General features: G+C 38.2%; 3 protein-coding genes across 9 annotated transcripts in view; all 3 read right to left on the reverse strand.

The window, feature by feature from the left end:
• Positions 1–2,096: 2,096 nt before the first annotated feature.
• On the reverse strand, positions 2,097–5,272 carry LOC108667831 (ATP-dependent RNA helicase A). The gene is made up of 4 exons (XM_018154903.2): positions 5,190–5,272; positions 3,872–3,926; positions 2,736–3,632; positions 2,097–2,452 (listed from the first exon to the last, which is right to left on the reverse strand). Exons 1-4 carry the CDS (start codon positions 5,193–5,195, stop codon positions 2,442–2,444), a joined length of 969 nt encoding a protein of 322 aa, XP_018010392.1. The 5' UTR covers positions 5,196–5,272; the 3' UTR covers positions 2,097–2,441.
• A 3,869-nt stretch (positions 5,273–9,141) lies between these two features.
• LOC108667829 (acanthoscurrin-1) lies at positions 9,142–12,418 on the reverse strand. Its single transcript, XM_018154902.2, has 4 exons — positions 12,332–12,418; positions 11,969–12,029; positions 10,530–11,126; positions 9,142–10,051 (listed from the first exon to the last, which is right to left on the reverse strand). The coding sequence occupies exons 1-4, from the start codon at positions 12,332–12,334 to the stop codon at positions 10,041–10,043; spliced, it is 672 nt and encodes a 223-aa protein (XP_018010391.1). The 5' UTR covers positions 12,335–12,418; the 3' UTR covers positions 9,142–10,040.
• A 4,253-nt stretch (positions 12,419–16,671) lies between these two features.
• Positions 16,672–26,425, reverse strand: part of LOC108667825 (serine/threonine-protein kinase mig-15) — a 42,001-nt gene continuing 32,247 nt past the window's right edge. For 4 of the 7 annotated variants that reach the window (XM_047881585.1, XM_018154895.2, XM_047881581.1 and 1 more), the window contains 7 exons: positions 25,027–25,309; positions 24,506–24,717; positions 24,011–24,178; positions 23,700–23,849; positions 23,289–23,399; positions 22,520–22,708; positions 16,672–21,254 (listed from right to left, as the gene is read on the reverse strand). In XM_047881585.1, the coding sequence (XP_047737541.1) occupies positions 21,171–21,254; positions 22,520–22,708; positions 23,289–23,399; positions 23,700–23,849; positions 24,011–24,178; positions 24,506–24,717; positions 25,027–25,309 (1,197 nt within the window). In that variant the 3' untranslated portion in view covers positions 16,672–21,170. The remainder of the gene's footprint in view (positions 21,255–22,519; positions 22,709–23,288; positions 23,400–23,699; positions 23,850–24,010; positions 24,179–24,505; positions 24,718–25,026; positions 25,310–26,425) is intronic. The other 3 variants (XM_047881583.1, XM_047881582.1, XM_047881580.1) reach the window with 1 other exon arrangement.

Here is a 26,425-nt window from a genome sequence, read left to right on the forward strand (position 1 = left end):
ATTGTCTGCACAAATAAAGGCATTAAATTACGTCAGTGGACCTATTTATGATTTACGCGGCCCAGATGCTCAGTCTGGCAGCAGTGAATGCAGGAAACGCCTATAATCTTTCTTAACGAATCTGGACGTTGTTCATCTCAGACCAACTCCATTTTTAGCGCATTTTCTCATTTATGGAAAAAATGCACTATTGTGCTCGCCATTTCCGTCTGTCTGTCTGTCCGTCCGTGACTTCATGTTTTCGTCGACGAGAAAATGCGCTCTCTGTCACTCACTGCAGTGAGTACTGAGTTGTATTTTTTAACTTAGGATCCATTTAATTACGATGTTAATTTCTCCTTCAATTCATTTGGCGATACTATTTTCTAACTAATTTTAATACCCCCGATTACTCTAAATTCAAGTTTCAGTTTAATCACGATTAATCCCAACGTCATTTCATTACAGTTTAATAAATATGAAAATGAATTCGATGATTATTACTCAAGTGGAAACTTAAATTCTGTGGATTATTTAGCCGTTAATCTTAGCAAAAGCATTGCATACTCAAGTGTTTCTAAACCCATTGAAGAACATAATTAAATTCCAGTAGTTGAATTAATTGTAAACAGTCTAATTTCTTTCATCCTCTCAATTTCACTCGAAAATATTGTTGGTATTTTAAGTAAATTATGTGCAGAGGATAAATCTCTTCAATGCTTTAATCAAGTTAATTGTCGGCAATCAACTACGACAAAACTTCATTATTTAGCCAAGCGCTTGTCGAACTTTCATCGGTGTTGACATGGAAATCATTTGTTTATTGAAATAAGTTGATTTATTTTTATTTTTTTTTATTTTGGATAATTCCAAATCAGAGTAAGAATTAAATTAAATTAAATTTCGGACGTCAATAACAGTATATACTGCAACGAAACAAATGAAGCAAATTAAATTCTTGTTACTTTTATGCTAATACTTATAACCATGAACCATATTTTCAATCATAACATGCACACAATTCTTCTAGAAAATATACTTCAGTTGTATTGAGCAACGTCACACTGCTTCACTTCTCACGTCACGGTTCAATTGATTCCGCTTTGTTCATAATGTTTGCCTCCAACGAAATTTCAGCTCGAGTCAATAAGGAAATTGAATGAAATATTAACTATAAATTTTCTCTATATTTCGTCGTAGCCAATTATAGAATATTTCGTCGAATTAAGAGCCAAATTAAATAATTGCGGTAAAGAATCGAGGCTCATTGTAACGACCACGTTCCGGACTCATCGAAGTCACGAGAAAGAATGACGTACATCGTAACAACGACCGGGCCGGGCAGCGGGAGTCCCGCTATTTCTCTGTCGTGACCTCAGATGTTTTGAAGGATCCAGAGTGTAAGAGGAATTTCTCCAGCGTTAGTCTGCTGTTTTTTATGATGCTCTGTACCTTTTCTGAGCCACAGCGATGTGGGATTAGGTTGGAACAACGGTCACGTCATAACGTATTGCCGCATCTGAGACAATTTGATCTCTTCATTTTCTAGCATTCTATTGGTAAAGTCGCCTGAAAATATTCTTTGAAAGTCCCTATAAATTTATATCTTTGTAAAGTGCATGGCCTGAAAATATCAATTCTTTGAGAGTCCCAATAAATATATATCAAACTAAATAAATTTTAATTTTTTGTGCGTTTACATAGATTTGTGAACAAAGAATTGTTTATCAAGGATTCCATGGTGTTTTTATTTTTAAAAAAGTTCCATAACTATTTTTCCTTGACAGCGCCAAAACTGCGCGCATTGTTTAGTTCTGTGTGAAAATCAATGCCTGATAAAGCATTAGTTGTAAGTTGCTAATAATGATGAACAGGTCGCTTCAGGCTATTAACAGTGTACATGAACATTTTATATGCATCCATTCACAAGCGCAAAATATGAAATATTACTCGTGTATAAGAATTGAAAATATCTCTCAGGGTAGTGAACTGATAACGAATAAATCATTTCCTAAATGAAAGTATATTCATGATGTACGAAAAATTTGAATGGCTACCTATACCAACTTAATACTTTTTACTCGAGATACACAAAGGAGGTTATTTAATAAAAGACAAAACTTATAAAATTTCATATGCGAAAGGGTACGTACAAATTTTGTGCTGGGGCTGATACTGTCCGGTAGAAAATTGAGACATTAATGAAAAATGTCTATAGAAAAATCGCATTATATTAAATTTCATTTCGTAATAATGGTGCAACATGCATTGTCTAAAACTTTTAAACAGAATTTCTTGTCATTGAATGAACTTGAACCAATTCATAGACCTAATTCGAATTCACAGACCAAATTTGTCACGATTGCGAACTTAGATAGCGATGTGATGGACGTCTATGTTACTGTTGTATTCTCATTCAGTTTTTCGAATGATTGAGATGATGCCCAAGATTTGCTTCAATCCTATTTCCAAGCTGTAAAAAAAAATAAAAATATTATGAGCAAAGGTTATGAATCTTCATTGTTATGACATAAAAGCTCAGTGTGTAAGTTGTTAGAAATTTTGAATCCCATCTTAGAAAAATCCAAAACACTCATGGCAAGAAAATGTGACGTTTGAAAAATATACATTAAATACTAGTCTAAAAGGAATATTTCATTTATGGCTTCATTTGCCTAAAATTGAAAAAAAATCAAAATCGGCTTGATCTAACGATGAATAAAATTGTAATATTAAACTATGCTACGAGTACCTACCAGAAGAAGGCTTGGTTTTGTAGGCGGTCTTGCGAGGAGAGTCGTATGAAGAATCATCGCCGACCTGCGACGAATCCGCGCCGTGATTTTCAGAGTCATCTTCTTTGCGTTTGCCACCATCTTGGTCTCCACTAAACTTCTCTTCAGAAAATTTCCCAGCCGACTCAGCAGCATCAATTCCGGACGTGTGGCCGTCATGTTGTTCCGATGAAGATTGGTCGGAGGATTGACCTGCTAGACCAAACTTGGGGCGATCTTTCTCGTGACCTGAGCTCCGAGACGAAGAAATTTTCTCGGCTGAGTCATGTGCACCTCCTTGCGATAGCGACTCCTGCGAGCTGGATTGTGTTTCGGCTCCGTGATTATCTTTATTTCCCGAGGGCGACCTGTAGACTTCTCCAGCCCCTTGAGCCTGTCCTGCACCTATTCCGGAAATCACTCCCCCACCTTGGAAGTTACCTACTCCTTGTTCCCCCGTACCAAAAGTACCAGTACCAACTGTTTTCGAGTGATCAAATCCAGAATTTATGCCTCCATGTTCTTGAATTGAGCTTTGACCAGAGTAGCTTTGTACTTTATCTGCTTGAGCATTGACTCCGAAAGCTGGTGCATTACCACCGAAGGTTCCAGTGTCCTTACGCCCTCCTTCGGAATTGGCGTAGCCAGTCGAACCAGAACCAAGGCCACCGCTTACGAAGCCGGTGTTCCTAGAGCCTCCAAATCCCTGACTCTCCCCATCCAGCTCACCCCCAAATCCAGCAGACGAGTGTTGTGCAAAGCCACTGTTTGGTCCACCAGCCCCAAGCGCTCCAGTATTAGCGGTAATCGCTGATGCTTGGGAGCCGAATCCGACTTTTACGCCCTCACGTCCTTCTGAGGTGCGGTAATTGCTTCCTCCTGTAACATTAAATGCCACGTTAAATTCTGCGGATGGGCTAAAATCAACTGAACAATTTAATCTTCCGAAATTGAACTGGAATTGTTTTTAAAATGTATTGCGTTCACAGCATACACACAGCTAGGAACACTTCGATGTTATTGAAGTACGCAACGGGAAAAAACTTGTGATTAAAATGAATTTGTACGACAACAATAAATTCAAAATGACTTCGCACACAGGAATAAAAATTTCTCACCAGTTCCATAACCTTCGGCAAACGCAATTACAACCAGAGCGACTGCGACGAATTTCTGAAAGAAAATAAGAAAATACGATGATTGTTCAAGAAATTTCGTAGCATTCACAAATTTTATTACAATATGTATTAAAAATTTTGTAATTTTGCTTCAATTCGTCGAATACTTGTCTCCATTTGAGAAACTGGAGAAGAATGAAAAACAATACATATTTAATTAGCTGTCTCTTGAACGATAGACAAAAGCGAAGGTAATAAAAGGGTAATTTATAAAAGAGTAGTTAATAAAGGGTAATTAATAAAAGCGTATTTAATAAAGGGTAATTAATAAAAGCGTATTTAATAAAATGATAATTAATAAAAGCGTAGTTGTGACGCTGTCATTTAGTCCTTCAGCGAATTTAAACGTGACCTCAGAAATTTATGTTATTTAGACGGCCATTTTCCTGTGATTTTCTTAGTCAAATCTAAAGATCAAAACTTTCAATAAACTGTGCAATTGCCGGATTAGTTTCAGCAAAGTAAGCTGCCGAACCTCCAGCCAGTGTTAAGTATTGAATCTAAACCTTTTTTCTTCGTAGCATTGTATAAATATATTCTTACTTTATTTCATAAACTATGTGGCTCGTGTTCTCTTCGGGAAACCGGTCAAAAAGCAACATATAACCGTGTATACAATTACGGTCTGGCACGAATTTAAGAATTAGAAGAAGATTCTCTACAAAGCAGATAGTAGAGAATCATAACGAAACAGCATGTAACAGCACTATGATAACAGCATACAAGTATCTTTATATAGCCAAATTCCACTTAAACATTTTTTAGCCCATTTTATCTGACTCTGAAGCCCATTCATTTTGAATTCCTCTTTTCTACACGAAACAATTTAGCCGAGCTCTACAATTATTTAAAAATAAAATGAAACGAATAAACATCATTGAATCATTATTGCATATTATGATTAAAATATAATGTTGAAGACCTTCGAATCATATATATAATGCCTTCACAATGCAAATGCGTTCATGTTGTATTAAATTATATTGCAATTTGACACATATTTAAAAAAAATCCCTATACGCTCAGTCCATCTCAACTAGTTGAAAGTTTATCGCTTCTGAAATACTATATACTTCCACATTTTTGCTCAAACGAGATTTCATAGACACTCAAATGAGTCGAATGAGACTCTGATCCTGTTATTTCCAGTATCAACTTTCAAAGTAACTAGACATTATCTTGTCCAGCGTCTGGGTGAATGAGTTCTTAAATTCCTAACAAAAGGCAGTTGAAAGAAAAATACAACTAAAGAACTTACCAGCATCGTTGAATGATTTTTGACGAATTAAATGAATCAGTGACCGTCTGGCCAGTCACCTACAGCTATAAGTGATGATCCGATGCCGGATCCAGCCTTCTTTTATACCTGCACTGACCGTTAAATTAAGGGGTTCGAAAAATAATAGAATGAAGAAGCAAATACTCAACCTGTTCGGTTAAGAAAAATAACAAATGGTGTGGCGCAGCGAGGGGTGCGACTCGCAGGCAATTTATCGCAGTTTGCTCTTTGTTGTGGAACATGAAAGCTCATTTCTTGAAAAAGAGCCCTTGTGAAGGGCGAACAACCTGTTCTGCGACGAAGCTTCGCCTGCAGCCAGAGATTCTCGTGTAAAGCACCGCAATTGTTGTCTAAAAATTGCCCCGACTCCTTATACCAGAAGACTTTTGCGCAAGTTTTAACATCATTTTCCAGTAGAAGAACTGTGGGGTTGAATGCAGAAAAAAAAAAAGAATTTACATGGAATCGACTCCTCTGCTCGAATATTTTCAAGGACACGCTGATTACCAGCCAATCTCAGTGGTTCCTAAACTTTTTGTGATCAAGTACCACTTAATTAGAGGTACAGTCCCCGCTTACTACCCGTTCGACTAATAATAGATAATGTGCGTCATTATATTTTATTGTTCAATTATTATAAATCAGTTTAAATGCATGCGACAGTAGTCGCAAATTGTTGAAATATTATCTTAATATGGGCAGTATTAAGATAATATTACAGTGAATAATGAACTGAAATATTTCAGTAAATAATTACTGAAATAGTAAAATTTCAGTAAAAATAATTGCCAAAATCGTTCGTGATCTCACTAGTGCATGCGGACCGAATAAAATGAATTGCTATATTGATACGAGTACCTTATTTTAAGAACCAATCACTATCTCTGATTATCTCAGTCATTTCTCAAATAAATTCAAATACGCCTATGAAAATGTATTTATATCAATAAATATTGCATAAGTAAACATTTTTTGAATTAATTACCGCCTCTGGGTACGCTGTAATAACTGAAATTTTACTAATTGGTGGCGCGGAGCTGGTATACCGTTCTTAAATGAAAATTTATAAGCAAAGAAAATGCCTAGTGTATTCACGATCTTCATTAAAACGTTTCCGAGACCAGCTCCATCACTTGTTCAAAAAATATTTTTAGAGAATACAAGTATAATCAGCAATTAAAATCCAAACATATAAGTACGAAAGACATTAAAACCTAAGTCACAAGAAAGCAACAACCGAAGATGAAATTGGTCTCAGACACGCAAGGATTTTAGAATCTCTGCATATTTTTTAAATAGGAACCTTGTCTCAATAACGCTAAGAGTTCTTATATCTTGAAATATTTTGTCTCTTATATATCTTGAAATTATAAATTGTTAATTTATCATGTTCAGTTGTTGTTTCTTTATCACCTAGGTTTTAAATTTTTTGAACCGATTATAGAGCTTGTCTCCAAAGCGTTTTCATGAAGATATGTTGAATTTTTTTTTGTTTTCTTTGCTTCTAAATTCTTGGTAAAATTGCCAAATAAGAAGATCAACGATATTGGTGTTTTAAACTATAACAATTTAAAAATTCCTTAAATGGCCCATAAATTATTTATGCATGACACAACTCCACGACGTTCAATAGTAAATATTTTTCGGCCTATTGAATTTCGGAGTAACACAAGATAATTTTATTAAATTTTAATTTTAATTACGTTCTAAGTCTCAGAATGGAGAGCTATGATTCTTGCGTAGAATGAATAGAAAAAAATATAACTCAGTACTCACTGCAGTGAGTGACAGAGAGCGCATTTTCTCGTCGACGAAAACATGAAGTCACGGACGGACAGACAGACGGACAGACAGACGGACGGACGGACAGACGGACATGGCGAGCACAATAGTGCATTTTTCATAAATGAGAAAATGGGCTAAAAATGGTTTTCCTTACAATCCTGATTATATTTGATATGACCAGGTAATTGTCTACCAAGAAAAGCTTGATCTGTATCATGTACAGAACAAAATTTTCAAAGTAAGAATAGGGTGGATGCCGAAGTTCAGCATCATCATAAAACATTTTAGGACTTTATAAATGGATGATTGTATTTACTAAACCCTTGTTGTTCGTTTATAAATTCCAATCGTAAATCAATTGATAATATTGAAATAATCAAATATATCATACGAACTTAATGTATCGTACGAACTTCATCTCCACGACTCCATTCTGCCCTTTTTTATGTATCATCAACACAGCAGTATAAAATGTAGTGATGATAGAGTTCGGGCTGCAGATCCATTTAATTTATCATACCCACTTCAGCATGAACCAATACAGATGACATTTTCAACTAATAGCCTGCTCCAGTATCAATAACTTTTAAAATAAAAAATTTCTTGCATTTTCGCATTCCAGAGCCTACTTAATTACAAGTTCCAGTAGACGTTAAATTTTACGAATAAATATGAAACTGGCATACATGGCACACATCTTGGCCAGTCACTCCCCAAGCCAAGCATAAAATTAAATAAGAAAAAAAAATTAAATTAAATAAATAATAAAAAAAAATAAAATAAAATAAAATTAATTCCTTTTTGTTGGAATGGTGAGTGTGGGAGGCCTTTAAAAAAAAGCCAAGCATTAGGTACGTCTTTCTGTCCCAAAAAGCCAATGATAACCTAGCTGCAAACGTACTGCAGTACAGTTGTTCCATAACTTTAATGCAGCATATCTTTGAATATTAATACTATTATAAAAGTGCAAAGAAGGAAAAAACTATATTAATGTAGAGTCATTTCATCTGCTGCATTGTTTTGCTTTAGGTCAACTCATTGGCTTATTTTCCTATTCCGGTGTTTTTTTATATATTCCCGCATGACAAGAACGGTATTTTGGAGATGAAATGAGAAATTAAAATAAAACTGAGAAGAAACCAGCAACCAGAGCATTTTTCATGGAAGCCATTCCGAACAGATGGTAAAGGTTTCTATCATTGTCCGTAGGTTTTAGATTAGCATATAAGAGAACTAACAGAAAATGCTATTTGGCAGCAGTCGTGCCTACAGTTGATTTAGATCGCATTTCAATAAAAGTGTGAAAATTAAGGTTCTAGGGAACAAATGGATAAAATCGTATGAATAATTAAATGACCTTCAATATTTTTTCACAGTTTTCATTTTACATCAGATGTAGGAGTTTTGAACAGCATTGTTCCATTGCAAGATCGCTATGGTGATATTTCCGATCAACTTCTGAAATCTTCAATCAATCCGGAGTGACAAATCAAAGGAGCGTGCGATCCTAGAAAAAAAACTTCTGACATACAAATGGGATAATGCTTTCAAATTTACTTCGTACGCGAACTCAGTGACCGGCAGATGCCATAAAGTTTAGAAATTGCTTGTCTTAACGACGGAGAAAAAAAGAGGTGCCCGTGAAACCAGTTCATCGTAAGAAGTGCTTGTAACGAAAATTCTGTTAGGCAAAATTTCTGCATGAGCCACATGCCTTGAGTCTGGTCTTAATTGCAATAAAAAACACAGGAGCAAGTCTTCTGAGAAATATACGTGCATTGTATATTCTAGAGTATGGTTCTTTGATTCAAATCCTCATGAAGAATTCAGATATACCCTTCAATTATTGTCAGAATTTATTTATTCGCTGTGTTTTGGTGTACGTACTTGGGGTGCAATTCGATTTTTTTTAAACAGTAGAAATTAGTAGTAAGGGGAAAAGTCTACATTAGTGAGATGACTAACGAAAACTGAAATCATTGACTTCCAAAATGAATTTAATGGTAATGAATGTTTTTAGGATATATATCGCCTAAAAAATGTAAAAAGTCTTGTTTTGTTAACGAGGATACCAATGTTATGCTAATATAATACTGGTAATATAGTGCTGGTATATAATGCTGGATAGGATAGTGACAACATCGACTGTAATTTACTAACAAATATAATAGTGGCAAGAACATTTGAGATTTCTATGGTGACAATAAAATACATAAAAAGCGTTATCACCCAAACATTGAACACGCTTTTAATGAACACTCTAACAATCTTCCTCAATAATTGAAGTCATGACATTCACAACCAGAGAACTGACGTCAAACCCACTCAAACAATGTATTCTTCACGGAATATTTTTAAGCACTGAATATTTTTTTTAACACTGAATATTTTTAGCATTGTATTCTGCACAGACATGCTGTGCGTTTTAGTCGCTTCGCAATTTAAGGAAACCAAATAATTTATTCTATAATATATAAATCCCAAGGTGATTGTTTGGAAGCAATGTTGTTATACTGACTTGAAGCCATTGGGCATAAAAAATAATCCAAGGAAAACGAGGGCTCCAGCATAATATTTAGCATAATTCCGTTAGTCCTTGGAAGCTTATTAGACGAAAATATTTAAAGGCAGCCCCCAATTGGTTGAAGAGCTGAACTATCCCATGGTAACTGATCTCCCAAAAAATATTCAATCTAATTTTTCTTTGTAGATTGAAATAATTCTGATCAAAAGCAGTTTAGAGCTTAACTTTAACCAACATTTAACGGAGCCATCGCTTTTTCTCTTAAAACGAACCGAAACGAACATGATCATTCGTTCGCGCTAGCTTCTAAAATTAAAGTTTTGCCACACTCAATGCTACTTCAGCAATCCCAGCTCATGCCGCCCTCCCTTCTCCTAATTAATTTCCTATTGCAAATTTGTTTGTTTAATCGCGATTTTCTTGTATCTCCGCTTAGATCATTTCAACTGCATGCGCTCGCTGATATTTCCCTCTTCTTTCTTGCAGAAGTTTTCAGCACGAGTTCAGGTGTAGATTTGTGTTCATCGGCCATCTATGGAAAAATATGAGCATCATTAATGCGTATTAAGATCATAATAACATTAGCAAAAAAAGTTAAATTATATTATCTCTTGGTTTTCTCAGTTTATCAATGTCTAAGAATGTGATTTTCTTGCGCAGTTTCCTAATGTAAATTTGCCTCATGGTGTAGAGTTGAAAGATAATCCGTGAAATTTAACGCACCATGTGAAAGAAGTTATGTCATGCATTTTAAGTAAAAAAATTTTTTTGAACTATCGAAAACGCCTGACTGACTTAGTGGTGAAAAAAATTCAAAATGTGAAATGAATTTCGTCAATAAGCGCAAGACACAACAGAAAAATTGGTAACCATTTTCTGTTCGGGGCGTACATTTCAGTTTGAAATGGACGCTCCAAAATTTGCAACCATATTAATTAAACTAAAGCTTATTCAGCCATAATTAATTGCCACAAAAATTAATTTGACAACAGAAGTTTGAATTTACTTACATCCACCGCTGCTGCCATGTCCGCTAAAGCCGCCACCTTTGCCAGGTTTTCCGCCACCAAACCCGCCGCTTCCGAAGCCGATGGCGTGGCTGCCGGACGAATGCAGGCCAGCTGTTCCAAAACTGCCGTGGCCGCCGAGTCCACCGCCACCAAATCCACCGCCGTGTGCGCCAAGTCCCCCGCCATGAGCGCCAAAAGATCCTCCTTTTCCACCTCCAAATCCACCGCCCCCAAATCCACTGCCGTGTGTACCAAGTCCCCCGCCATGAACACCGACAGTGCCTCCTTTACCACCAAACCCACCACCGCCAAATCCACCACCACTGCCAAATCCACCGCCGTGTGCGCCAAGTCCACCGCCGTGTGCGCCAATTCCCCCGCCGTGTGTGCCAAGTCCCCCACTATGAACACCGAACGAGCCTCCTTTACCGCCACCAAATCCACCACCATAACCCCCACCAAGTCCTCCACCCACAACACCGCTTCCCAAACCACCGCCTCCAAAGCCACCCTGGCCGCCGGTGAATCCAAAACTACCGCCTTGACCGCCGCCGAATCCACCGCCTCCGAAGCCGCCGCCACCGCCACCGTAGTTTGCTGGAATTATAGTTAGCTCAGAGGAGAAATTCATAACTTTATTTATAACTTTAACTTTATGAGGAGAAATTTTTACATATTCATATATAAGAGAAGCAAAAACTCAATCATAAATGGAATATCAGGTAAAAGGATAATAAAAATGACTTATGAGTACAAGTGATGATAGAACGATAACAGACGTGAAGGACCAATAAAACCATTCAAACTACAGAACTGAATTTATTATTGCTATTTAGCAATAATAAATAATAAATAAAAAATAAATAATAATAATAAATAAATTAATATTAATAAAAATGACCAGTAATAGCAATAACCGGTAATAACAAAAACCGGTAATAAAAATGCCCGGTAATAGCATTAACCGGTAATAAAAATGACCAGGAATAGCCATAACCGGTAATAGCAATAACCGGTTATTGCTATAGTAAAAGTAATTACAATGTAATATTGACGTGCATAGAATTATGATGAACAGCGATTCCTGAATAAATTGAACAAGTTTCTTCATTTGAATTGTTAAAAAAATTGCCTCCATTCAAATTGCTTTAACTAACTTTAACAAATTGCTTCGAATTTCTATAATTAACATCTAATCAGTAAACCCACAATCAACCACAATCTTCTGTGGATTAGAAAAATTATAAAATATAAAATACGTTTTGAAGAGGATAACGGCTCCAAGATATTAATCTGGGGCCATACTTTCAAAACTCGCTAAGTGAACGTAAGTACTTATACGCTCTATTTTCTTGTCTGTGATTGGTGGTTTTTGCTTGAAAGGCCGTCTATGATTGGCTGATGAACTTACGATCTCTTACGTCCTAAGGAACACTCACTGGCATCAGCGCTGAAGACGCAGACCGCCACCATCACAGTCACCGTCAGCGATAGGCAATGCTGTGCGAGAAATTCCGTTAGCGTTCTTCATTCTCAATGTGAGTGAACATGTATAAGAATTATGTGTTATGATATATTCAGTATTAGTAATCATGTATTGCTTATATGCTCAGTATTAGTAATCATGTATTGCGTTTTGAGTTCAGTAAGAATAATGAGTATTTGTGACCACCGAATTTTCATAATCCCGACACACGACATTAAATTTTCCGAAAATCTCATGAATGCGACTTCATATAATACTGTGACCGAGGTCAAATATAAAAAGATGTCATGTTTATATATTTCATTCAAATTTTTACCATTTTGAGTGTCGTTTATTTCCCTTCAGCGTTGAGGAGCTCGGTGCGCCTGCAGCGAGCTGCTGAAGTGTATATAAGAGGATGCAGTTTGTGGGACAGGTTTTATACAGCCTCGGTCGCGGCGCTGCAGCAGCAAGGCTCCTATGAACATCTATCGCTTCAAGGTCAACTCAAAGTCGTGAACTTGCAAAGCTAAACATCGCTGCAAAATACACGTGCAAGTGATGGGTGAGCGACGTTACAGCGCACGACGTACGTCTGGGTGCAGCAATTGACCCACGTATGGCGGGTGGGTGACGTTACAGCGCACGACGTACGTCTGGGTGCAGCAATTGACTCACGTATGGCTGGTGAGTGACGTTACAGCTCACGACGTACGTCTGGGTGCAGCCATTGACCCACGTATGGCGGCTGAGCGACGTAACAGCGCACGACGTACGTCTGGGTGTAGCCATTGACCCCCGTATGGCGGGTGAGCGACGTAACAGCGCACGACGTACGTCTGGGTGCAGCCATTGACCCCCGTATGGCGGGTGAGCGACGTTACAGCGCACGACACACGTCTGGGTGCAGCCATTGACCCACGTATGGCTGGTGAGTGACACAAAGACGCACTACGTATGAGTGGAGAAAACAATTATCGAATGGCGGTCGAGAGGGTAAGAAAAAAACGTCAAGACAAGCGAAAAATAAGTGCAGGAAGCATCGGTCGGAAGTTGAGGTGGCCGAGCAATTGTTGCTTTGCAAAACCGAGCGAGATTCGTATGCGAGATTAAAATATGAGGAACGGGCACGAAGCCGAATAAGAACAAACATGTTTCGGAGTTGAAAGTGGATATATGGGAAATTAAAATTTATAAACGTCAAAAATTACCTCTAAACATTTATCAAGAGCTTCGTTCTTCGTAGACGAAGACTAGAGACGAATACATTTTCCGGATAAAATTTTGAAGACGTGCATATAAAAACAGCATAGACATTTTTTGCTATCACGGACAAATTACTGTATAATTAACAAATAAAATGAAATAATTTCCCGAAAATTGACAAATTTGGACGTCCACAGGGTCCCAAAGTGTTCCAAAAACTGCGCATTTGCGACGTCGAAAAACTATACTGTATAGAGCCCGCCTACCGGCTGTCTTCCCGTCACGCGCGCCGCGGCGAGGCGTAGTAAAGTTAACACATCCACAATTTTCTTACTCTTCCTCTATTTTGCACAATTTATTTCCTTCAAGACAGGGACAAGAGGTTTACTTAAATATTTCACGTGATATGTGATGTGAGTTTCAATTTTTCTCGCTTGCGCGATTAATGTTGCAAAAAGTAAGCATATGTTACGTAAGCATCAAATCGTTGGTGCTCATGTGTCAGTTGGGCTTCCGTTGCCTAGGCGCGCAGCTTGCTACGTAGAAATGCTTATAGTTACCATGGGCCAACGTCTTGAATTGGGAAAAATGGGTTACTTCAATTCAGTAAAAGAACCACCATAAAATTGAGTAAAAATTCAATTGAACGCGTGCAATCAAGAATAAATTCTTATGCAAATTAAAATAAATAAATACGAAACTCTGAAAACAAAGGTTGTTGAATGCTAGATCGATCGGATACTTTCATTTTTACATTCAATACCGGAGAAGCGAATAAAATTTTGCTACGCTTCTCTGTAAACAAAGGAGCATTTATCACTCAACAAAAAAGAAAATAGTAAAACTCTGTCCACTTCTCGAACTTCGGCGCTCAAAAGTAGCCGATTCGCTGAAGATCAAAAGAATTAGGCTGCGGGATCGGCATTGTCTTGCAAAGGCAAAGAACGATGAAAGAGTCGAAAGAAAGCCAAGCTTTGAGCGCGTCTTAGTGTGCCAATGCGCTAGTATGGATATCCGGCCAATGTGAATGGGATTTCCTTCTCGAATAGAGAGAACATCGTGTGATTTACTTTAACAATCGGCACTAATTTCATGCCTCTGTATTATAAGCGATAAGACGACATAGAGTAAATTTGCGACTTAGTATGTGTTCAGCAAACATCTCCGTTAGTGGTTTTGCATCTAGTCAACATAAAATTTTGAAGTTATCATCGTGTTTTTACGACGTTGATCCTCAATTGAGTGTAAAGTTTGCATAGCTCATCCCCTTCGAGCGAACTGTTCTCATCGACAACAATGACTTAGAGTATCCAGCCACACAGGCATCGCACAGTCCGCGAATTTATAAATAGAAAAATTTGACTGGTGATCAATGGGCTGCGCTTGACGTAATGACGCACTGTTGCATTTCTGGGCTCCAAGGCTACAGGACCTTAAAGTACGCGATTTTTCTTGTGGAGATTTGTGAAAGACTCCGTACATGTGCCGCCGCTACAAGCGACAGTGTGTGATCGGAGGCATCGCGAAACATTAGCACTGTAGTTAGTAACTCAGGACATGCTCTTTAAAGTAAAGGACGAATTTGACAACAGCATGCCCATGTGACATCAATCTGGATATGGGCTCATTGAAGTCATTTTAAAAATAAGGATAAATGCATTTTGAATTCTCCGTTCAGCCAAAAAAAAAGAGTACAGATAAATAGTGCTACAAATATATAAATGATTATAATAATAGATGTATGACTAAATCAGTCATTCTGCCGCCTCTGAGGACACTCAACGGAGGATGGGGTTGAGAAAATAGTGTAAGTAATAATGTACTAATGTAAAAAACTGCTCCTTCAAAATAGTTGCAGCCAGTTGTGGCTGTTAGCACTGGCTATCATTCCTGGACCGGAGTAAGCGCACCATTTGCATCAGAAAAAAAAAACCGTCATTACCAACATTATTTCAAACGCGAGAGAGGCTCGATGACTATGACTGCAATATGATCCGCACTTGGTGTTTAATGTTTCGCAATTAATATTTCGGGCTTCGAACGTTGTTCTTGGAAGGGCCTTGCAACATCGCTCAAGAGATCAGCGAACGCTTCCTAGAACCTCGAAGCGCCGCGCTTGATCCAGAGATGGAAAAGCCAGCGTTGGGAAACGCTTCCCAGCGCCGGCCGACTCGTTGAACAGGTTTGCGGGCCTCAGCATGACAGCGTTAACGAACCGCAGAGAATATTTTCCTATCTTTCTTCAGTGTGACGAATTATTTCTCAGGAGTTCGTTGACAATGAGGGATTTCCACACAGCAAGACCAAGCAGCGTTTCGAGCAGAAATGATACACACACCGAAGCATAATATTTCATACAACTTCTGGCACATCTTTCATATCTTTTTGTCAGATAAGGGGACAAAATTTTGTTCTAATTATTTAACAGAACTACAAAATTGAATCCCGTAAGACACTCATTTATTGACTTGCTTTAAGAAAATGTATGCAGATGGGGCTAGAAAATCCCGAGCAAAATTGTTCGCAACGACGAAGTCTCCGTGAAGGACGAATGCCGAGTCCACACCCGGATCTTCAGCCGCGACTGAGCTTAAAATGAAACGAAAATAATGAGCCGACTCAGCTTCGGCGAAATCATCATGGCTGATCAACGCTCACGACCATATGAGCGTGGTAAAGAGGTATATTTTTTTGCATAAAATTCTTAACGCATTCTGACACTGATTTATGAACATTTCCAATGGCCTACATTGTCTACTCTACATAATTTTTTCAACATTATGAGACTGGAATTACGAAATAAAGCGTCAACACCGAAAATATAAAGATTTGCAATAGGAAACTCTGGGATACTGGAAGCTCAGCTATCCATTAGTTGAAATTGTGTTAATTTTCTTCACGTCTGTTAAAAACAGTTGGCTGCATTTTCAAGTTTCAAGACAATTTTAAAGTAAAATAAGGACATTAGTTGTTTGAATCAAAGTCACAACATCGCCATTGGTGACTAAATAACGAAATAAGCTATTTTTGTATTAAGTAATATCGTTACGGATACATTTGAAATTGGTTAATCCAAATTATATATCCAAGAAATATTGACTCTAATCTATAAGCAATGAATTTTATCTCGAAAAAATTCTCAGCAAGAAAGTGAGATTAGCTGTATGTGACGCCAAATTATTTGGTGCGCTAGGATATGGTTCATCCGGTTGGTTAGCACCCGAGCTTTGATGCAAGGATTAGTGCTTGTCAGTAAAAAGATTAGAATCTTCAGTGAATCAACTTCGTTCTACGGAAATGAGAAAACTTCCAATGCTCATTACGTTCTTGAGGTAGTAATTAAGCAAAATTTATTCGTACTAACTAATTATAATTGAGTATCTCATAATCTACGGAAGCCTTCTCGTCGAAAAGATGTCTTATAATTTAAAAGAACGTAAATTTTAACAAGGAGCATAAAAAACAATCGACAATGCCTATTGAAAATTTTATTCAAAAGTCATGTGCTGAGGAACATGATCAAGATTCTCAGCATCAATTCCAAAAAACTTGAACTAGCGTTACATTTGTTATACAAGTTATATACACTAAGAAATAAAAAGAGTATTGCAAAAATATAGAAAAAGACTCGGAACTTGGAACTGAACACTGGGTTAGGTTGATCAACTCTGTAAATTATGCGCAATCGATCCCTGCAAGTGGAAGGAGGTCAGGAGACCAGCGACGCTGAGCAGTTGACTTGCCACAGTTCGGCGTCACCTCATCAGCCAAGATAATCAGTCACCAAATGAAATTTTTACGGTTCACTAGGCAGCTCTCGAACATTAATTTCTTTTATAACTTCGGTGGAGAGTGAAAGTGGCAACAATATCGTAAAAAAATGATCTACCGCTTTTAGACATTTCTTGCAAACCATAATAGAAATGTAGGATTACTTAGAACATGAATTTCTTTTATAATTTCGGTGGAACGTGAAAGTTGCAACAATATCGTAAAAAAGAACAAATAACCTACTACGTTTAGACATTTTTAGCAAACCGTAATAGAAATGAACGATTTATTCGATAGGAGTGTATTCATATTTTAACCGGAGAGTTTTCAGTATTTAAAAGTAAGGAGGAAGTGTTACGCCGCAAAAATGCGTATTTCTTATTCGCTAGAGCGAACAAAATGATCTTGAATTGAGGAACCAAATGCTGACCTAATTCGTAAAGGTAAACTGCCGTTGTGTAGGGGCATCAACCTGAAATAATTCGAACGTAATTCTCGAACTAAATACGAGATGCATGTAAAGCTACCGATATACGCATCAACAATGTTGAACTGCATGGGAGTCTAAAAATGCTTTCACGGCACTGATTTTCCCTACATACTAATAAAAATGTGAAGTCATTGGAGTACAACCAAAAAAATACATAAATTTGAATATGATGCCTTGACTAATAATTTCCTGATAATGTATAAATGCTAGCATGAAAATTAACTACAAAAATCGGCACCGAAATCCAGCTTGGTTCAGTCATATCGTATTAGAATGCCGTTACCGAGGGTTCACCATATGTTCGACTAAGATCAAATAACGAACCGCGTAGAAGAGATCAACAAGAGCGTTGGTACGGGAAGAAATGTGGCAGTTGAAGGTCTAGTCGGTCGCTCGCCAGGTGAAGGAAGGAAGGAGTTGCTGGATTGATGGTTCCAGCACAGCGCAGCGAACCCAACAGGTAGAAAAAACTCGTATAAAACGGATCGCTATTTACAATGCTAAACATTAGAAATATTTGTGAAGTAAAAAAAAGTGCGTGGGGATTTCAAAAGAAAGTAACTATAAGGAGACAAGGACAAAACTTGATAAGCCAACCCTGGAAAATGAAACAGAATACAAAGGACTAATACTTAAAAGACTGACGTCCTTTAGGAGGCAAATACGGTACGATTCAGGATACATGACTTTCTGAAACGAAGAATGAAGTTGGGGGCAGAAAAGCTTAAAATATGAACCATTTTCGGTACAGAGTAGTCGTTATATATTCATTTTGCAGCAAAATACCCTAAAGAATAAGTCATTCAGCTTCAGAGCAGATAACTCCGTTGTAAAAACAAGCTTCGTCCATAAGCATTCTAGTATTCACGATGGTGTATGCGTTCACAGTAACTTTTCTGGTGATCGCGAGACTTCAGAAGGCGTTTTAATTACTAACTAAAATCCAGTGTGATATCTCCGTTATTTTCTTCATATTGACCACTAACAGTTAGAAGAACAAACCGTCGTCTTAACCTCAGTTCAGTTCGCAGCAGCAGGCGACGTCGTTTGTCCTGCCAATATTCGGTCCAAGCAGAACCATTTAAAGGTGATAATTATAATTGATTTCACAAGCGCGTAGGAATCTTATCTTTACCTATGGAAACCTTGTCTAACTTCCAGCGCGCGTAGTTGATGATTTGCTGTGAGTCCCACAAGCAAGATGGCTTGCATCTTGACATGTCGCAATCTATACAAACCACGAATAATACGGATACAGTCGCGAACTAGAATGCTAAACACGTTATTAATAGAAGTGTTAATCAATAATCAAATACTAAAAGTAAACGAGGAGCGTCCCAAAATTACGCTTTCAATAAATTAAATGCCACAGCGAAATTCACGACCAAAACTTACGTGTACTTGCGATAACTACGAAATTAGAAAACATTAACGTACAAAATTTAACAGAAAGCATATGGAGGAGACTAATGAGAACATCGCGATGTACCGCGGAACAATGCGAAGGAATTATCGAGAATACCAAGTAGAAATTAGAAGATAGAAACTAAGACACTGGTTGAAACGTGGCACTATGTCTGAGGAAAACAGAGTAACGAATGCTAATCACAGAATTTAAGACTAACGAAGTCGTTCAACCACATGAATCACTGCATTCGCCATTAACAATCAGTATACATGTGATTTACTAAATTTGATAGCAATTTTTTCAATATTAATAAATCATGACGTCTATGATGACAGTATGGAACATCAATTACCCATTTCAAATTTTCGAACAGCTTCTTCGACCTTAAAAAAACGTTGAAATGGCTCAACATCAGCAGTAGAGCAATGTATTTATTCGTCGATAATATGAATCAATTTAGCGTACATAAAATAAATAAAATTCAAAGGCTAAGAAACGGATGCTATGTTAGAACACCTAAAACCATTTTTAATTAGTACATTGAATTATGTGCATTGAAGATGCGTAAATTAAAGGCAGTTTTGTGAACTCGGCACAAACCTAACAGCCAGGTCTCATGAGTTGCGTAACCCCAATTGGTCTCAATAAATAAAAAATTTGCAGCTAGCTTTACAATGACCACTCACTCATATGACCAATTTAATCGTCATTTGAGTTTCATGTAGAGATGTGACTTTTCTGCAGAGATTGAACAGGGCATTAGCTGGGAAAAACGTCCGCAAACGTCCGCAGCGACTCTATGAAGAGCGAAAGTTGTTCAATACGACAAGAAACGCCACCTCACGTTATTTGTAAGTGCAGGTCAAAATTAAGATATTTATTTTGGGATTGCTGACAAGCAAAATGAGGCTAGGCAGAGAATAAACTTTTCAAAATTCAATCGTTAAGGTATCTCTATCGTGAGTACTCAAGTGGAGTACTAATGAAAACATCACGATAGGTACCATGTTTCCTTCATCCATAAGCGCATAATATAGAGAGATGTTTGGCAACAAGGGGAAATGATCGATGAATTTCCTCTGGAAACTAGTTAGCGTGAAAAACGGTCGAAGTCAAATAGGGAACAATCATAAGTGACAATATACTAAATTCATTCACCGCCATTTCTGCGGCCACTGGAAAGAAATTTATCAAAAATGGGGAAAGATTAAGCTTTTGCACTCTGTTACATTCAAAGAGAATAGGAAGAGAATAGGAAGAGAGAAATAGGAATAGGAAGAGAAATGATTGTAATACATATTGAATGAATAAAATGTATATCCCAGAAAAACTACGGCTAACGAGATGCAACGAATCTGTCAAATTGCAAGTCAAGTACGTAATCGGGACACTCAGAAAGAACGTCATGACAAAGCATAACATATAGAACTGTGGAGCTACGAAAATTAACTCTCTTATTAAACCTGAGACGACGAGCCAGAAGTCATTTAATCAATGCGAGATGATATAGACTACCTCTGATTATTACAAGGCGATTGGTGATAGGGCTCGTTAAAATCATGTTGCATGAATTAAATCGAAGCGAAATCAGTCCGCTGGCGTAGACTAAAGCACAGCGAGAGACAAGGAAAAAACCACAGTGACTGGTTGCCCGTAACTCCAAATCAAAATACTCTACTTGCAATATTCCACAACAATTTGGCAATCCGCTATGGAGAAAAGTATTAGAAGCACCGAAGTCTTTGTTCTTGCAGTTGAGCGAGCTCCATAGACGGGCTCGCACTTGAGCAAAATAGACGTTGCAGTACATGAAAAAAATAAGCTCAAATGCCAGACGAGGGCAGATGTAGCGATACCGATCTGTAATGTGGCTGCGGAAGCTCGACGTGTTTAATGAAACATAGCGCTTTCTGAACAGACAAAAAGGAGCCAAACTCGAGGAACAAATCCTTCATCTTCCTTAGGGCCTGCCACGAAAACTTGCTCCTCACAGAATTGCTTCGCTTAATCATGAAGAAATGCCGCTGAGCTCGCTTCATGGTTCATCTATAATTATTTTTGTGAGCGCATCATGGAGATTATATGGTTTAAACTAGAATACATGGAGGCCACCCTGCAGCTGGGATAAGGGAAATAGTTGGTCTAAAAATCCTAATTAATATTCACCCAACATTCAACACCTTATGAATCGGAAAGTAACAGGAAGATCGACTTGACATGCCCTGTAGCTCACATCAAACGAATTCACTGATACACTGCACACACACACTGCCGAGACGCTCCTCTGGACCGAAGGCGTCACTACCAGTTTGCCATTCCCGGCTTGTTGAGAGTCATGAAGTAGATCTGGCACGAAGAGCCGCCTTTGGCAGACGAGAAGAACACCTGCACAAAAAATATAACTCAGTACTCGCTGCAGTGAGTGACAGAGAGAGCATTTTCTCGTCGACGAAAACGTGAAGTCACGGACGGACAGACGGATCTGGCGAGCACAATAATGCATTTTTTCCATAAATGGGAAAATGCGCTAAAAAGGAGTCTCAGCACAATAAGATCAGAATTGTCTCCTTGACAACGGATTTATTTAGTGATGAGAAAAAACTGGTCGCACTCAACAGGTGATGAGTGAAGGACGCATAAGATAGAACGACGCGCATGATGGATCCGGATCTGCAGAAAGGGTGCGAGTAATGGCGCGGGGTATGAGAGAACAGATGAAGGGCGGATAGTAGTAATTATCGGATTATCTGGGAGAGCAACATTGGCTGTGATTGAGAGTGCAAAAAACAGCGTATGGAGGATGAGACAAAAGAGGAGGATGGCAAAATATCTTGACGACGAGTGAATGACAAGATAAGTGAAAAAAACTGACATTAACAACAGTCCAGGTAAAGTTTTAGGATGCATTTCTTTGTTCTAATTTTCATGTACCTATATATCTTACTGGTTACATTCATATTTATTTTTATCAAATTCATACATTTAAATATAATTCCTTTTTCAAACGATGACAAAAGAATAAAAAATGAATTGTACCGGGTAATGTTTCTTTTTTTTTTGTGCCCGGAAACACGTTTTCGCTTTAAAACAGCTTGAAGTTTTTTGGCTACGTTAACGTCTATAACATTTGCATTTGACGTCCTGATATCTTTGATTACTCTCACCAAGAGCAGGCTTAGAAGAGAAAGAGTTATAATTTTTGTCGAAAAAGATAAAGTACCGAGAATTCTTCGCCAAATTATTCATATGCTTCATTTATTTTCCACGACAGGCATGCATTTTGTATCAGGCTGAGAGCAGACGAAGCTAAAAATTATTTATAACAATTACAAGTGAATTTCAGGTCACTTTAATAAATATCTACGCAATCGCTCTGTAGCATACTGAATCCATACAAAATCGTCCGTCTTAAAAAAACGTTCAATGTGCATAAAAATGTTCCGCACGAAGCATCAACAAATGTAAAGTGGCATAACTGAAGTGCATCAATAAAAATAAGCACATTCATGGCTTATTCGCGCCATTCCCAGATGAATTATATTTATTTTTAAACTAAAGGTCTAATACGTCGAACATGTTGAAAAGGAAGTACAATATCCATGTTAGAAATAAGTAGTGGATCAGGACAACGAATGAACGGTTAGACTAACCTTATCGTTGCGTTCACAAAGAAACTTCAATTTTTGAGCTTTTTTGTGCATGAAGACGCCGTCGAGATGTCCTGTTTCCACAGATCGGATCTCGATAGCCTTGTTGCCCCAGCCCATGATCTGCCCTGTGCCTATGAACGCAACGCTGGTGGGCATCTCGCCCCACTGCAGCATCATGTTCTTCGTCATCTGTAACAATACATTAATTCAAGCAACAGTTTTGGTATATGTGTGAAAGAAGAATTCGTTCCTTGGCGTCTCAGCCTCGCTGCCACACGAGTACGGCAAAATGAAACTCAGGTTCGTTCAGTAGCATATATGTAAACCAGGTAATAATTTCTTTAGCTGTTAAGATTTGAGTCGCGAGGGTCGGGTCATAATAATAATTGTTAAATTAACAATAAATATAAGTTCAATAATATTTTCGAAATATTAACTAGCTAAAAGAATTCAATAAAACTTCGATTTGCACAGAAACTGGGACGTCAACTGTATTGTCAGAGAGCCGAGAGGAACACATATAGCCTTTTAAGTGTGTTAGTAAACTTACAACATTCAAGAGAAAATTCTACACTAAATAAAAAAAATTGAATCTAGCAAATTGTAGCTATGGCAAAATTGTACATACGAAGCCGGCAATGTCTAAGCAATTAAATAGGAGCATGTGAGGCGTTATGGACGTTCTACCTTCTCAATGTTACCATCAGCAGAAATGTGAAAAAGTTTTTCAGTATGCCGACAGGTCTATCTAAGAGAAGGAAGGTCTGACCTTGCCATAAGTGTTGACGTAGACACCCTCGTTGTCGTAGCAGATGAGCAGCTGCAGGCCGTTGCTGTTGGGCATCGTCACGATGGTGTGGGGGCTGATGCCTCCCTGGATCTGGCGAAGTCAATTCAATATTTAATTGCCGCGCCAAAAACGTGCAGATATGATAAAAACCTATGAATATTATAAGATGTTTGCCTGCATTCAGTATTTCGAGAAATAACTTATGCACATAAAAAGGTCATAGACCATTAAAAACTCAACAAAGCAATCACGGTGTGAGTAACAAGCCACGATTTTGAGAAATTATAAATAACTCACAAATGCTAACTCATTAAGTATGTTCGTTACCAAACTGCATTTAAATTTGAATAGAATTAATCTAGGGTATTATGATGACGAAGAGAGGCATACATGCTTAGGTCTGTAGATATCATAGAGTTCTCCCGAGTCGACGTCGATAGCATGGAAGCCCTGACTGGAGCCATAGACCACTTTGAGGCGAGACCCTTCCTCCACAGTCAGGTCTACCAGCAGGGGACGTTGGGTCAACTCCGCGAAGCTCTGAACATAACATTCGTTTATCAACAATATTGTACGAGTCTGTTTTCATCACTAGGAATATTTAATAAAAATAATTCTAGCAGCCAGCACTTTGCCAAAGTCAAGCCATTTTATGGAATAAGATTTAGTCTAAAAATCAAACCATTGCAAAGTCACATCACCTTGAAGGCCATGAACTTGAGATAAGGTTTTGGCGCCCACGCGTAGATTTCTATGGAGTCCCTAAGAGCGATAACCAAGAATTTGATCCTCTCATACTTGACAATTTTGAAATGCACGGCGCCGTTCAGATCTCCGACGTTGATCCAGCCGTTTCGACGCTCCACTTGCTGGGGTCAAATAAATTTCTCATTAGTAATTTCACAAAAATTTATTCTGGAAATTTGACATGAAAAACATTGCCAGAATATTATTGTGATTATTTGACAGAAAAAACTTTTTCAAGCGAATAAATTCATTTGGTTTTACGCGAGAAGTTCCAGTGACATTTATTGACTGCAACTGTTCCCGACAAATTTCATAATAAACACAATAATTACAAAAATTACTGAAGGAGTAAGATACATCATAGGTGTAGGAATACAGCTTTGTTTAACTGATCTCACATCAAACAATTTTATATATTTATAGCTACAAGAAAAGAAGGCATTACTTACAGCGTCGGTGCGGAGAATTTTCGCCTTGAGCCACGAGAGATAATAGACCCGGACTCTGTTCTTCTTGCCGCTGATGGTGACGAGGATGTTCTGGTCAGAGAGCACCTCCATCTGCTGGAACCGGCGTCGCGAGATCAACTGGTAAACCTTGCCCACGCCAGACCGGTCGAGCAGCATGAGTCCTGCCTCTGTGCCGATCAGCAGGTTCACACCTGCAACACGCGGAGCGAGTTAAAACCAAGCATTGCGACAACATGAGTATTAATGAACAGCATGCTTCTGAGTATTATTGAGCAGCAGATGCTTGTAGATCAATGACACGTCATGTGCTGAATGTTTCAATGCGCATCAGGAAAATGTCAAGTTTTTCCAGAATACTTCAGACTCTCTGTGAAGAATCAAATTCTTTGATATCACTCATCATATGAGAAATTGCACGGCAATTTTGTATAAGCATTGGTCATGAACAAGCGCATGAATCAAAACAGCCATATATATTACAGAGAAAGATGCCGACTCACCCCAAAGTGAGGCGCACAATATTTCCGAGCTAAACCTCTTCTTGTACTTCCTAATCTCGGGCGTATCGCTCATGTCGTGCGCCGTGGGCGCAACGTTGATGTTGATATGCGAGTCCCGGCGGCCGGGCTGCTGGACGCTGCCCGGTGTACTGGGCGCTGCTACACCGGGCATCGGACCGCTGCCGCTCGCCCCGTTGCCCGCCCCGAACCCGAAGGCCAGGAACGTGCGCTGCTTGTTCTGCTCGTGCAGGTAAACGGGGCGTGGGCTTACGGCCTGCCGGTACTGTGGAACAGAAACATGGCAGGTCATGAGGCTTCGTGCAGTCAAGATGTTCACATTCTCCACATGCACAGAGAAAAATGTAGTTGACTATCCTAAGATAATTTAGGTATCGTAAGATAATTTACGGATCGTGGGGAAATTTATCCTGAGAGACAAGAAATGATTTTACAGGAAATTTCTTTTAATGTAAATAGGAACCCATCACTACATAATCAACATTTAAGGGCCAACTACAATATCCCAGAGCAAAGGAGAACAAAACTCGGGAGAAGCAAAACAGTTGCCTGTTCACGAAAAAAAGTCGTAATAAAGTTGCCTTTGTAAAACAGTAAGATATATATTTCTCTACTACATTACCTGCATGTAAAAAGTCACGTGAATCATCACAACATGATACCATTCCTGGCCGTTTGAAAATAACGCACGGAAAAAATAAGTGCGACCAAAATATTCCGACACATAGTATACTACGCAAACATTCAGACAAGTACTAATGAATAATTGGTAAAACGTCAGAAAAGACGTGAATGAATAATACAGAAAAATTAATAAATAAACTAAAAACCCGTTACATGAAAAAGACAAAGTAAAACCACAACAAAATCAAAGCAATAATGAAGGTGGCAATGCCCCAAATCCTACGACGCTGTCCTCTACAAATTAAAGCATCGGCACCAGAAGCGTTCAACTAATAAGAAGAGATTTGGACACTAAATTAATACAAAGAAAATAAAAAACTTAAAAGGCGCAAAGTGGGTCACTCAGGTCTGGTCACCGCAGGTCTAGACCTTATTAGCTCATGCGATGTATGTTTGATTGGGCAAAATAAGCTCGATATTTATCACTTTTCCCAAGTTGCAATTGAGATTGAAATGCTGACGGCATGCATGCTATAATGGTACTCCATACAAAACACAGAAAAGGCTGAATACGCCTCATAACAAAATTATGGATATGAATTGAAGCCATTTTCATTTTAAGCGCAAATCTGGCAATAATGCGATTTGTTTAATAACAAATTTCCGAGGGCAAACTTGCCCATTAAATCATCAGTTATTTACAACCGTGATTAAAACAGAAGATTGAAATAATTTCTGAGATGCAAAAGCGGAAATC

Source organism: Hyalella azteca, unplaced genomic scaffold, assembly GCF_000764305.2.
Source record: "Hyalella azteca isolate HAZT.00-mixed unplaced genomic scaffold, Hazt_2.0.2 contig8321, whole genome shotgun sequence".
NCBI classification, from domain to species: Eukaryota; Metazoa; Arthropoda; class Malacostraca; order Amphipoda; family Hyalellidae; genus Hyalella; species Hyalella azteca.

Excerpts from the sequence above, each read along its gene's own strand:
- LOC108667829 (XM_018154902.2), bottom strand. Across the intron at positions 11,127-11,968 it reads CGTCTTCAGCGCTGATGCCA|CAAACTACGGTGGCGGTGGC; the intron begins GTGAGTGTTCCT and ends CTATAATTCCAG.
- LOC108667831 (XM_018154903.2), bottom strand. Across the intron at positions 3,633-3,871 it reads TGCCGAAGGTTATGGAACTG|GAGGAAGCAATTACCGCACC; the intron begins GTGAGAAATTTT and ends TTAATGTTACAG.